General features: G+C 41.1%; 3 protein-coding genes, 1 non-coding gene and 1 pseudogene across 7 annotated transcripts; 2 read left to right on the top strand and 3 right to left on the bottom strand.

The window, feature by feature from the left end:
* Positions 1-2,068: 2,068 nt before the first annotated feature.
* On the bottom strand, positions 2,069-2,159 carry BDBG_17665 (annotated as a pseudogene). Its single transcript has one exon. The product of its transcript is annotated as a tRNA-OTHER (tRNA).
* Positions 2,160-3,708: 1,549 nt separating this feature from the next.
* Positions 3,709-6,568, top strand: BDBG_07721 (tRNA uridine 5-carboxymethylaminomethyl modification enzyme GidA). The gene is made up of 2 exons (XM_002621836.2): positions 3,709-3,891; positions 3,960-6,568. The coding sequence occupies exons 1-2, from the start codon at positions 3,785-3,787 to the stop codon at positions 5,947-5,949; spliced, it is 2,097 nt and encodes a 698-aa protein (XP_002621882.1). The 5' UTR covers positions 3,709-3,784; the 3' UTR covers positions 5,950-6,568.
* BDBG_07720 lies at positions 6,280-9,648 on the bottom strand. 2 transcript variants are annotated; one of them, XM_031723223.1, is made up of 6 exons: positions 9,191-9,648; positions 8,632-8,986; positions 8,391-8,528; positions 7,853-8,166; positions 7,492-7,756; positions 6,375-6,850 (listed from the first exon to the last, which is right to left on the bottom strand). In XM_031723223.1, exons 2-6 carry the CDS (start codon positions 8,844-8,846, stop codon positions 6,697-6,699), a joined length of 1,086 nt encoding a protein of 361 aa, XP_031580348.1. In that variant the 5' UTR covers positions 8,847-8,986; positions 9,191-9,648; the 3' UTR covers positions 6,375-6,696. The 2 variants fall into 2 exon arrangements, with proteins under 2 accessions (XP_002621881.2, XP_031580348.1); XM_002621835.2 differs by having other exon boundaries at positions 6,280-6,850; positions 8,632-9,648.
* BDBG_17664 lies at positions 7,142-7,257 on the bottom strand. Its single transcript, XR_004198604.1, has one exon. It is a non-coding gene; the product is annotated as a 5S ribosomal RNA (ribosomal RNA).
* BDBG_07719 lies at positions 9,618-12,979 on the top strand. 2 transcript variants are annotated; one of them, XM_002621834.2, is made up of 6 exons: positions 9,618-9,909; positions 10,018-10,588; positions 10,652-11,060; positions 11,117-11,471; positions 11,606-11,838; positions 11,964-12,979. In XM_002621834.2, the coding sequence occupies exons 2-6, from the start codon at positions 10,036-10,038 to the stop codon at positions 12,391-12,393; spliced, it is 1,980 nt and encodes a 659-aa protein (XP_002621880.1). In that variant the 5' UTR covers positions 9,618-9,909; positions 10,018-10,035; the 3' UTR covers positions 12,394-12,979. The 2 variants fall into 2 exon arrangements, with proteins under 2 accessions (XP_002621880.1, XP_031580347.1); XM_031723222.1 differs by having other exon boundaries at positions 9,639-9,909; positions 10,005-10,588; positions 11,964-12,896.
* Positions 12,980-13,109: the final 130 nt, after the last annotated feature.

Here is a 13,109-nt window from a genome sequence, read left to right as displayed (position 1 = left end):
GAGAATTCAGAAGATTCAGAAGAAAGCTCATGAATTCTTGAGAAAGACTTAAGAGTATCAGAAGAGATACTATAACTTCAAGCATATTACAAAGAGTTTTAAAAAAGATGATAGAGACTGACTGAGTCTAGAAAATATTATTATGTAGAGATTTAATAAGAAGCTGAATCTCTTACAGACAGAGTCTTATAAGATTATAAAGAAAGTTAGTTTACAGTTCTATAGATTGAAACTGTCATCTGAGTTATAGATATATAATATTTTTCATATCTCTTTACTTTATAAATATAAGAAATTCTCAGAAGAGAACTCTGTAACTCATCACTCTATTTATAAAGTACTAGAGAGTGAAAGAGAATATCAGATCAAAGAAATTATTAACTTAGAGAAGTAAGATTACAAGCTCTGATTCAAGATTCAGTGATAAGAGTATTCTGATAAGATAAATGAGTTCACTTAAGAATTATCTAAGCAGATAAAACATCTGTAGAAGCTAAGACATGACTTTTATACTGTGAATTCTAATAAGTCAGAATAATACAGTCTTTGCTAAGAATCTGATTATAATAAAGATATTAACACTGTTATTTATAAATTCTAGTCTATAAAATAATAAGTTTCTACTGAGATGAACAGTCTGCAGTGTATATAAGAAAAGAAGAAATCATATTCTTATTAAAGTTAAAAAACAGAAAACAAACAGAGCTGTGAACATAATTTAGAGATTAATAAAGAAAAAATAAAGAAAATCTATACTTATACTCTTAATATCTATGACACTTAATTCTCTCATAACTATTAATTTCTCTTTTTAAAGAAGCAGAGAGTATTATATCTGCAGTACAGATAATTATTATATTTGATATAAAGACTGTCAGAAATGCACAGACTTCAGAGAAGCTGAATATCAGAGTGTATACAGTTATAACACAGTCTTGAGAACTGACTGTCTATATATATAATTAGATATTTCTTATAAAGCTGTATTTACTCTCTCAGTTATACTGAAGTATTCAGTCTGAAAATAATTAAAATATGAAGAGAGAGCTCATCTGCTCAGATTAACTCTTATTACAAATTCATAATATTTATATTATCTTAATTATTCAGATTTTATGAGTATCTGAGAACTCATCTCTTATTAATAATAAAATTGTGAAAATGTGCTGCAGTATGAGAATCATTGATGAGAAATCTAGATATATTTATATATATCTGATCAGAGATTATACAGGCAGAGAGAAGATGATTATAGACTTATAGAGTTACAGAAGACACTGATAACACTGAGAGCTTTATAAGAACTATTAGCTAGAATCTGTAAGAAATTACTTATAAGAAGACTTATAGCAAAGAGAAGAACTATACTACTTAAAGTCAGAGACTGATCTGAGAGAGATATGAAGTTAATCACTGATCTGAAGATCAGATGTGATGACAGAGCTGAGAGAAGTAAAGATATAATTATAAGCAGCAGTATCTCTACTTTATCAGTTAGTAAAAAGTAATCAGAGAAGTTGTGAGAATGCTTATAAGAAGCTTAACAGCAGTCAGACATTATTTATAAAGATATTGAAATTGAAAAAATTTTTATTCTTAAGAAGTTCTTGAATTAATATATGAATATTATCAGAAACACTCTCTCTCTATTATCTGAGTAAAAACACTTTACAGATGAATAAAAATACTCACAGTTTATAAGAATAAGAGCTGTTATAGAAAAAGAGAAAAGAAGATAAGATTTTACAGACAGATCTGAGATATTTATACTACTTTAAAGATTATTATTATTATTATTATTATTCTTTCATTATACTCATATGCAAGCGGAGCTTATGATGAGTCCTTGTATGATGTTAAATACAGATTAAGTGTTGATTATACAGGAGGAAATACAGGTGTTGAGACCATGCTAAAATAACAAGAATATAGAAAAATACAAAGAAGTGACAATTAAATACATACAATAATAACTTCTCAGCCCAGGAATATAGAGTGATTCATTGAAGTGATTTATACACCTCTGTATTTATTAGAAACCTGAGGTGCTTGAGTTCTGGATTTAATGTATCCCCTGCGGGTTTCGAACCCACGCGCCTTGATTTCCCACGCCAAGGTGCTATCAGGTGGCTGCATTAACCATTCAGCCACCAGGGCACTACTACTACTTTAAAGAGATTTACTTACACTGTAAGTGATTTCATAGAATAGTTAGATTACTTTAGTAAATAAGAGTGATTATAAATTACAGATCTGAATCTTTCTATATAATTATAAAGAGTGATTACAGACTATGAATATCTTAATTCTATAATTTTACAGAGTTAATGAAAGAATGAAAAATTTCTCACAATTCTACAGTGTTAAAGAATAATGATTTATAAGAATAAGTAAAAGATTAACTTGTGAATACTTCTCTTTAATAAGAATAATCTTATAGAGAGTAATTTATTTGTAAGATAAATCTGTGTAATAATTATATAAGAATCTTATGAAAATAATTGAGAGTTAACTGAAACTCTTCTATATAAAAGATATGAGATAGATCTGTATGATAGTTAGAGAAGAATCTGTAGATTATAAAGAATCTTATAGAATAAGAAACTGAGTGATAGACTCTTTTCTCTTTACAGTAATAAGAGATTTTTCCTCACTAAGATTTTTATAAATATGAAGTTTTTAGTAAGTATTACTACAGTACTGAGCTGATTCTATGAAGTCACTCAGTGAAAGACTTTGTAAACAAAGTCTTAGAGAGAGAGAAATATATAAGAAATTCTGCTTCTCACAGATTCTTTATCTTTATTTCTATTTCTTATATAATTAATAGAGCTAGCAGCTCTTGACTATATATAACTATATAGACTGAAGTTTACAAATACTATTTATAACTCAGCTTGAATACTATTATACATTTAATCTCTATATTTTATCTTTCTACTGTGAATACTTCTAGTAGTTAATAGTACATATTATGTCAAGCTGTAAACACCTGAATAATCACCTGTGAGCACTTATTCTTATACAGAATACTATCAGATTATTAAATATCATTGATATTATATTATTTAAACTTATTCTAGATATGATACTTATGTGTTATACTTCTGTATACATTGCTTATAAGCTTGAAATATTATTATCTGATTCATAGTCTGCTCTACTGTTTACAGATGACTTCATAATCTCTTCTGTGACTTCTATATATAGTATAGTATCTATTTTCTCTGATTCTTTGTTAATAGATATCTGAGTGTGAGAATATAAATATAAAGTTCTTCTTTTATCACTCTGTGATGTAGACATACCACTCATCAGTCAAAGAAGAATTGAATGAAGAAATTGAAAAAAAAAAAAACATGTTATATTATACTATAGAGTTCTGCTATTTCAATTGCCAGTTAAGCAGATACACTTGAAATATACAATATAAATGTAATAAAAGAATTCTTCTATCTGAGATAAACACATTCAATGCTTACACAGGTGTTTTTAAACAAAAGTAAAAAAAATGTAATTCTTTGTAAAAATGTGCTATCCGGGCTATAACCTGTGGGATGGTTAATTCATTGTATTCGTGTAGGAAGAGCTAGCTATATATATATTACATATGAGATCACGTGTAGGCGGAGCGGTCGCTACGGCAACGCCACTAGGGCGGATGCTACAGAAATCAACTAATATAAATCACGTGCTACTACACTTTTTTGATTTACACCGAGGTTGCGCTGATGGATCAGGTTTCTGGCAGTGTATCTGGATTTATTTCTGCTGGACTGTTACGATGTATTTGAGAACACGGCCATTTACAGCACTCCGCTGGGCCTGTGTTTCTCGTCCACGACCCTCTCGAAGTGTCAGAACATTTGCGACTGTGAACTCAGATGCCCAGTCAGTTCCCCCAGTGATATCCCGGCGGTGGATTGTGCGAAATATACTAAAATATAGCTGCCTTCTAGACCTTACGATGTTGTTGTCATCGGAGGCGGCCATGCTGGTTCAGAAGCATGCGCTGCTGCTGCCCGCTTGGGAGCCCGAACCGCCCTCGTAACGCCCTCTCGCTCGAACATCGGCGTATGCTCGTGCAATCCCAGTATCGGCGGAATCGGCAAAGGGACCATGATACGGGAGATCGATGCGCTAGATGGAGTGGCAGGCAAGGTTACTGATAAGGCTGGGATCCAATTTCGGATATTGAACAGGTCCAAGGGCGAGGCTGTCTGGGGTCCCAGAGCCCAGATCGACCGTGTGTTGTATCAGAAAAATATGTTGGAAGAATTGAGCAATACGCCCGGGTTAAGCATTGTTGAGGGCAAAGTGGGGGACATTGTTGTTTCAAAGGATCACTCACCTGAGGGGTCTCAAGGGAAAATTGTCGGTGTACGACTGGAGTCTGGCGAGGTGATACCGACTGGACGTGTGATTATTACAACAGGCACATTCCTCGGCGGAGAGATACATATTGGGCTTGAATCCTTCCCCTCAGGCCGTATGGGGGAAGCAGCCACATTTGGATTAAGCAAGTCCTTGCGTGAGGCCGGATTCAAGCTTGGTCGACTAAAGACAGGAACACCTCCCCGACTTGACAAGAAGACGATCGACTTCTCGAACTTACAAGTCCAACCAGGAGACTCTCCACCCGTTCCATTTTCGTATCTAAACAAGAGAGTAGATGTCAATGATGAGGACCAGCTCCCTTGCTGGTCTACCTATACCAATGAGGCCGCGCATCAGATTGTCAGGGACAACCTTGACAAATCCATCCACATTCGCGAGACGGTGAAAGGTCCTCGATACTGTCCATCCCTCGAGTCCAAAATCATCCGATTCAAAGACAAACAGCGACATATGATCTGGCTGGAGCCCGAGGGCTTTGAACCAAATGAAGTTATCTACCCAAATGGCATCTCGATGACAATCCCCGCCGATGCGCAACTTGCTATGCTTCGAACGGTTGCCGGGCTAGAAAATGTCCATATGCTCCAGGCTGGTTACGGAGTAGAATATGACTACGTCGATCCACGCTCGCTACGACCAACACTAGAAACTAAACTAATCAGCGGCCTCTATCTCGCGGGCCAGGTCAATGGCACTACGGGCTACGAAGAAGCTGCAGGACAGGGTGTTTTAGCTGGTATCAACGCCGGCTTAGCGTCTAAGGGAAAGCCTCCATTCACTCTTTCCCGCTCGGATAGCTTCATCGGCATCATGATCGATGACCTCATCACAAAGGGCGTCTCTGAGCCCTACCGAATGTTCACCTCGCGGAGTGAGTATCGCATCTCCACCCGCTCCGATAATGCAGATCTACGCCTCACCGCCCGCGGTCGAGAGGTTGGAGTCGTCGGTGATAAGCGCTGGGAACACTTCAGCCAAGTCCAGGAACAGGTCACAGAATTACAAACACTACTCGAGAACACCAAATTCCCATCGACCCTATGGGCACGCAAAGGTTTCGCCGTTCACTGCGACCACAACCCCCGCTCAGCCTTTGATCTACTCCGCCTACGAGACGTCTCTATCGACGATATCATCCCTCACATCGAGCCACCATCGTCAAAGGGTGGAAAGGCATATACAACCTCTTCATTCCCGCCGGAGATAAAATACCGCGTCTCCATCGAGGGCCGCTATGCACCGTACGTAACAATGCACGAAGCTAGGGCGCGCAGCTTCGAAAAGGATGAGGCTCTTTTACTGCCGCCGGATATGAACTATTCACTAATCACTGGCTTGAGCACTGAGGAGAGGGCGGCGCTAGAGAGGGTCCGGCCGGAGAGTATAGGTATGGCCCGCAGGATTGAAGGGATGACACCTGTTGCAGCATTGAAGCTGTTGGTATACGTTCGTAAAAATACGACCGGCCAGATTCGGGAAGATCCTCAATTGAAAGCTGGAGAAGATTTGAATGTACCTGATGAAGCAACTAGGGTTGCGTCTTCGATATGATCCTGTCTATCGTGTCTCGGGAGGATTTTCCTATATATATATCCCTGTATTTTATTCGTGTACATGTACAAAACGCTATTTCCCTTGCGTCATTTCCTTCTATCCGAGCTATGGAAGTTTTCCCCACTCTGTCTCGGGGCGTTTGGTACTTAGCTTCTTATGTGGACGGATGCATATTATGGTATACCTCTTTTTGAAGATCTTTTGCATATATGTATGTCTTTGGGTGCATAGAGGGCGCCAAATCTGGGATTCCCCCTTCATACATTTGGCGTGATGTAGTTTTCTGGCGGCTTATTTCTCTGCTATTTACCCGATGGAAGATATGGATGGCGTTGGAAAAGTATATTTATTATTTTATTTTGACCATTACTTTTAATCCCTATCGTTTATAACTTCGGGCTGGTATATAAAATAATATGTGAGAGATTATTGCCAGTTTCTTGGGCGTTAGCTGGCTGCTCCTGTCGGAGAGGAGAACTCCATATATATATTGCGGCCCACACCTATCCTGCACCTGGCAAAACATAGGACAAGTATACAATGATATACAAGTGCATCACAACCAAACACGTAGATATTACAGTATTATAATGAAATTCAAATAACTATACATACAACGTATTTATTTATATGAGTATCTAGCCAAAATTATCCCTTGCCCTCGCTTGGCCCCAGCATAGTGAAAAGGGAAGTAAATGGGACGGGACACATATCCGCACGTCTGCCCAACCTTCCGGCTGACATTTAGTCCTTCTCATTCTTGTTGCTCGTATCCTCCTCACTATTCCTCTTCAATTCTGCTCTCTTTTCAATCTCCTCCGCGGTGAGGATCTTGACAGCATCTTTAGAGTAGATGTAGCTGGCCCCTGACCAGACGGTGGTACCGGCGACAATGTATCTGTTTGTAAGAAAATAGTTCGTTAGTTTCCAAATGGATATTATTTTATTCTTTAAATAGCACCGAAGTTATTCGAATCGTTGGACGAATTGGTAGGGAAAAAAAGGCTGTGGCAGGCAGGCGAGCAAAAATCCATGGCACGTGACCGAGAGTTCACCCACCACCGAAGCAATAATGAGGAATAACAAGCCACGAAACCAAAATGATGTGGACAAGGAAATAGATAAGGGGGAAATGAAAAGATGGCGGAAGTGAATAAAGTTCAAAAACATAAATCTAGACATATAAAAAAACATACAACAGCCGGGATTCGCTGGTGGTCACCCACCCAACTACTAACCGGCCGGCGAGTGGCTTAAGTACGGCTGAGCGGACGGGAAGCCCTGCTTTCCACTCCCTATGGTCGTATGTGCTTGTTTCCTTCTGGATAGCCAATTTATAGCGGGTTTTCCAAATCGTTTCTCACCAAAAGAAAACCAAATGGCAACAACAAAGGGGAATATACCAAAGGAAGGAAATGAAAAAAAGGGAGGAGGAACGATTGCAGAAAGGAAAATAAAAATAAAAATAAAAATAAAAAAATCTGCAGTCATATTCTCCAACATTGACAATATGGGAAATAACGAGATGGACGACTTAACTGTAAACCGGTCATTCCTTCATGCAAACTCCAGGCCGATGAGATCGCCTCTGGTACGACCGGCATTGCCATGGCAGACCCAACAAGCAGCAACTGTAGCGCAGTGTTCGCTTTTGATACCGCAGTCGGCTTCACCTCGGCCGACGGCAGGGAGAAATCCCAGTATCGCGCCATTGTTTTGGGCGGTGGAAGCGAGATCCATCTGTAGTAGATAGCGGAAATAGCTAGTCCGACATCGCGTGCGAGAATGAGGCCGGCTAGCCAGACTGTGATTGTTCAATTTTCATGTTAGTGTTTCCTTCCTCTCTATTGGCTTGATACGTAGAAACTCCCTTGAAAGACGGGAGCTGTGGAATGAATACCGGGTATAGCTGATTTGAGGGCAAGGCAGATAACCCCTATTGTCATGAGAGCTTTATCTGCCATCGGATCAATGACAGTCCCAACCACAGTTTGCTGGTTAAACTTTCTAGCAATGTAGCCATCCACAAGATCCGTGACAGAGGCATAGGCAAAAAGTGAAAGCGCCGCTATGTCATACCAATGCAGGATGCAATACCCAATTACGGGTGCAGCTGCTAGGCGGGAGAACGTCAGAATATTGGGGATCGTATAGATGTTTTCGTGAACTGGGAGGGGAATCCGGGAGAGTAGGCGAGCAGTTTTCGATGTCGGGCTACAATTTTTGAAGTTAATTCCCCGATATTTGATGTCGCCAGTATAGGACATGATATTTGAAGCTTTTTTTTTTTTTTAAAAAAAAAAAAAAAAAAAAAAAAAAAACTACGGTCAACCGTATTGTCAAAACATCGAGTGGTGTAGTCAGAACAATCACGTAGGCACAAGGGCATGCACAGTAATTCAAAAGGAAGCTCGTGAAAAATCATGAAGGTTACTTACGTGTTGTCTTGATTTTTGTCGTCGTTCCCTCTACCTGACGGCGGCTCTGTGCTCAGAAGTCTTCGCCCCGACGATGTCCAACTTAACGGAACTACTTGGTTACGATTCATTGGTGTTGAAACAAGGGTCGAGCATTTTCTAGCAACGCTCATATTAGATAAATTATGGAACAAAAGCACCAAGCGCCATATGCATACAAAGGAAATAGTCCATGAAACGCTCCAGAAGAGCTTAAACTGACCTTTGGGGATATCTAGAACCCCTGGAGAAGATGGGTCCAGGAGATAGCGGCGATGAACAATAATTCCGGATTGATGCACAAATCAAGAGTGAATGCACGCTCTTTGCTCCTGCAAGACCACAAAGAGTAGATGCCGACTCCCGAAAATGATAGGGTGATCGTGAGCTAATTCGAGATGCCCATGAAAGGGGGGACAATGCCATGCCAGCCATCATGTAGATTATTGAACAGACGAACACTCTATGCAAATGATGCTTTTGAAGATCTCCCTGGGGATGAGTTGGTTGTTTTCCCAGCCCGTCTGGCTGTTGACCGTGGTAGGTGACAGAATTGTGCGGTGACACCCACAGGTCGACTAGTATATTGAAAGGGCGGAGGGGAATATATTAGTCCAGAACAGATGCAATACTATAACTGGAACATACCCCGTGCCCTTGTGGGATTGTAATCAGATTGTAATGGCTTCTTTATAGAGAACCTCCCCAGGTTTGAGGAAATGGAACAAAAAAAGGAAACGAGATAAGCCAACTCCGCCACGACTGGAATGGTATAGACGCACAAAAAGACGTAACAATACAAACAAGAACGACAAGACTCTATGCAATAAGTAAAGTTGAAAATAGGAGGTCAGGAAGAGGTGGTATAGGGTATAGGGAGTGGTTGGGCTGGGAATGGAACTAGGTCCGGCTGGTGAACGGAGAGCTGAGTCTGAGAACTGGACCGATGCACGATGAAGCCGGACTAATTCGGTAATTTGGTAACAGGTATAGGAATTTCCAGGCTCAGCAAGCAGATACTAAGGGGGTAGGAAGACAAAAAAGGATGTTTTGTTTTTTTCTCAACCTCTGCAAAAGAGGTGTTTGGAGCTTGAATTTATGCCCGGATGTTAGTTTTTCCGGAGTCCTGACAGCAGAGGTATGCGATCACGTGATTTATACTTCTCTCCCAAGCTCAGATCCTATATTTATTACTACTTCCCTCCATTTCCTGTATGTGAAGTATATATTGCGCTTTTTTATTAACTACAAAAAAATCTAGAATATATATCCTATCGCTGATATTCCCGGAGAATTTCGTATTTTTTATACTAATTTTGTGACTATCGCCAGCCGGCCCCTGAGTCATCTCTTATCGATAAGGAAGTGATTGCCCTAGCCCACTATTTTTGCTTGCTTTGTCCCTCCAACATCCACGTCCTAATAGAACTTCCCCCGCCTTCACAACATTTACACTCTCCGCACTCAGATTAGTAACTAATATATTAATATTAACTACAGGGTATGACTGTTTCTTATTCTATTAATGTGAATAGTGTTGCTAGGCCTGGTAAACCGGCCAAGTAGTTGAGTGCTTCCCATTGCTAACACTTCCAGTTCTACTGCACAGTCGCCAAAACGGAGCATCATGACCGACAAACAAAAGCTAGAAAACATGGACACTCCGGTCGACCTTCCTGATCGCACTAAGGCACCGGCAAATGCTCAAAAACCGCGAAAAGAAAAAGCTCCCAAGGCGCCTAAACCGCCCAAGGGCCCTACCCCGCCAAAGGCGAAGAAGCCAGCTGCCATAGCTTTCAATGAAGATCCAGACTCAATGTTTAAGACTGGATTCCTTGCCGACGTCTATAATGAAAGGCCAATCGGTTCTGAGTATGTTAAGAAAGTTGTAACACGTTTCCCACCCGAGCCAAATGGCTACCTTCACATCGGACACTCAAAAGCCATTGCGATCAATTTTGGTTTCGCGCGATTCTATGGAGGAGACTGCTATCTTCGATTTGATGATACGAACCCTAAGAGCGAAGAGGAAAAATATTTTATTGCGATTGAAGATATTGTCCGGTGGCTGGGTTTCTCACCAGTCAAGGTCACATATTCCAGTGACAATTTTGATCGCCTCTATGAGCTGGCGGAGGACCTAATCAGACGGGATGGCGCATATGTTTGTCACTGCAACAGTAAGTCCTTTTCTTACACATAACTGCCCTTTGATAGGTAATGCATTCTAATAATTGAAAAAGAGGCCGAAATCCAAGCACAGCGAGGCGGAGGAGAGGGGGAAGGTAAACCTCGATTTGCCTGTGCGCATCGGACTCGTCCTATTGAGGAATCGCTGACGGAATTCCGAGCAATGCGTGATGGCAAATACGCGGCTGGAGAAGCTGCTTTGCGTATGAAGCAGGACCTCAAAGATGGCAACCCCCAAATGTGGGATCTCTTTGCATATCGTGTCATCGACGACAAGGAAAGACATCATTTCCGAACTGGAGATAAATGGAGAATATACCCTACTTACGATTTTACTCACTGTCTCTGTGATAGCTTTGAGGGCGTTACTCACTCCTTATGCACAACGGAATTCGAGCAGTCCCGAGTTTCTTACGAGTGGCTTTGCGACAAGTTGGAAGTATACAGACCAATGCAAAGAGAGTTAGTCTCCTCATATTCTTTTCGGAATTAACCACTTCTTCTAACAATATTTACAGATACGGCCGCCTCAATGTTACGGGAACGATTCTTTCCAAACGGGACATTATGAAGCTTATCGATGGAGGACACGTTGGAGGATACGATGATCCTCGCTTGTATACCCTCGTTGGTCTACGTCGTCGGGGTGTGCCTCCCGGAGCCATTCTCTCGTTTGTGAACGAGCTTGGAGTGACCAAAGCCAAGACAAATATCCAAGTACATCGCTTTGAACAATCAGTGAGAAGGTATCTCGAGACGACCGTTCCACGATTGATGGTCGTCATGGAACCGCTCAAAGTTATCATCGATGATCTCCCTGAAGATTACCTTGAAATGGTCGAACTTCCTTATTCGAAAGATCCCGCGTTTGGAGTACGTTGAACCCGTTCCGCAAATTTTTGAAAAAAAAAGAAAAAAAAAGAAAAAAAAAGAAAAGAAAAGAAAAGAAAAAAAGAAGACTACGGTTCGCGTATGGCAAGTTTCACATTCTGACAGCAGTTATTTAGGTTCACAAGGTCCCGTTTACGCGGACAGTTTATATCGAGAGAACTGATTTTAGAGAAGTTGATTCGGCGGACTACTTCCGACTAGCCCCTGGGAAAACCGTTGGTCTTATGAAAGTGCCTTACCCAATTACGGCAATGTCCTTTGAGAAGGATCCAGAAACTGGGCTAGTAACCTGTGTTCACGCGAAATATGAGAAACCGGAAGAGGGATCCGCTCCTAAGAAACCCAAAACGTAATCCATCCCCGTCCACAAATTTTGATATTCCAGTAAACGCCGTGTATTGCTGTGTGGCTAGTAACCCAAAATAAATTTACGCAAAAGAGCACCACAATATTTAATTCTAACAATATCTGCAGATTCATACACTGGGTCGCTCTCTCCCCCGAGCATTCCAGCCCTATAAAAGCTGAGGTTCGCGTCATCAATCGATTGTTCAACTCCGAAGATCCCAAGAGCCACCCGGACGGCTTCCTAGCAGATATCAATTCCAACTCTATGGAGATCTACCGCGATGCCATGATCGATATTGGGTTCCCTGAAGTTAAAAGTCGCGCACCTTGGCCTGCTAAGGAAGGCGAGAAGCTCTCTAACCCGGAAAAGCATGAGACGGAAGAGTATGACATCAGTGGCGCAGGAGGAGTCGGTGCAGATGGGTCGATTGTTCATCCCGAAACAGTCCGCTTCCAGGGGATGCGGGTTGCGTATTTTGCGCTCGATAGTGATAGTACTGAGGATAAGGTGATATTGAACAGGATTGTGGCTTTGAAAGATGATGCTGGGAAATAGTAAGGATTATTTTTCCAGAGACGAGAGTACCTCAAATGTGGTTTCTGAGATTATATTCACCTTTGTTTTTTGTTGCAGGGCCGATACTGCTAGTGGTAGGCCAGCGGTTAGCCAGTGCGTGTAGCGGGCGATATCCATATTATCCAATTATTTTGGCCAATTGGTTAGATATCTAAAAAGAGAATGAGTGAACTGCTTTTGTTTGGACGATATTAGAAATCTTCTGCTACGTCAATTTATTTATCTCATGGTGCTTATATATATGGGCCGGCCGTTAATGCGAAAGCAACAACGATGAAAGTCAGATACTATCTCGAGTAAAAGGAGACCTGGGTATACTCCAGCTTATTCGTGACAAAATACGTTGGTTCTGCGCATATTTTTTGGGCGGACAGGATTGGGGGAGCTATGTTCAAGTGGCCTCCGCGGTCTGTACCCTAGCTTGCTGCAAGTGTAGAGCTCCTGTGATAAAAAGGAATAACGTCGCGCCATAATGATTTGCCAATCTGCTACGCCGTACAAATGAAGTTTGGGAGATGAATTCAGGAGTGAATCCATTTCCCCTTCTGGAACTTTTGACGGGCAATATGTTCACGTGATACATTCCTTAGTCATGCTTGGCTAAACCAGACAGTGACGACAGCGGCATCAAACAGCATCAACATGCTTTTGGACTGACATTGCACATTAACACCTTGCCTGACCAGTAGAACGAA

The sequence above is a fragment of the Blastomyces gilchristii genome (genome assembly GCF_000003855.2).
Source record: "Blastomyces gilchristii SLH14081 genomic scaffold supercont1.20, whole genome shotgun sequence".
Lineage (NCBI taxonomy): Eukaryota > Fungi > Ascomycota > Eurotiomycetes > Onygenales > Ajellomycetaceae > Blastomyces > Blastomyces gilchristii.
The sequence above is the reverse complement of the archived record's forward strand: the minus strand, read 5'-3'. Positions and strand labels throughout refer to the sequence as shown.

Excerpts from the sequence above, each read along its gene's own strand:
- BDBG_07719 (XM_002621834.2), top strand. The coding sequence starts at position 10,036 with ATGACCGACAAACAAAAGCTAGAAAACATGGACACTCCGGTCGACCTT. Across the intron at positions 10,589-10,651 it reads ATATGTTTGTCACTGCAACA|AGGCCGAAATCCAAGCACAG; the intron begins GTAAGTCCTTTT and ends TAATTGAAAAAG. Across the intron at positions 11,472-11,605 it reads CGAAAGATCCCGCGTTTGGA|GTTCACAAGGTCCCGTTTAC; the intron begins GTACGTTGAACC and ends GCAGTTATTTAG.
- BDBG_07720 (XM_002621835.2), bottom strand. The coding sequence starts at position 8,846 with ATGATGGCTGGCATGGCATTGTCCCCCCTTTCATGGGCATCTCGAATT. Across the intron at positions 8,167-8,390 it reads GACAAAAATCAAGACAACAC|CCCGACATCGAAAACTGCTC; the intron begins GTAAGTAACCTT and ends CAAAAATTGTAG. Across the intron at positions 6,851-7,491 it reads GAAGGAATGACCGGTTTACA|ATACATTGTCGCCGGTACCA; the intron begins GTTAAGTCGTCC and ends TCTTACAAACAG.
- BDBG_07721 (XM_002621836.2), top strand. The coding sequence starts at position 3,785 with ATGTATTTGAGAACACGGCCATTTACAGCACTCCGCTGGGCCTGTGTT. Across the intron at positions 3,892-3,959 it reads ACTGTGAACTCAGATGCCCA|ACCTTACGATGTTGTTGTCA; the intron begins GTCAGTTCCCCC and ends GCTGCCTTCTAG.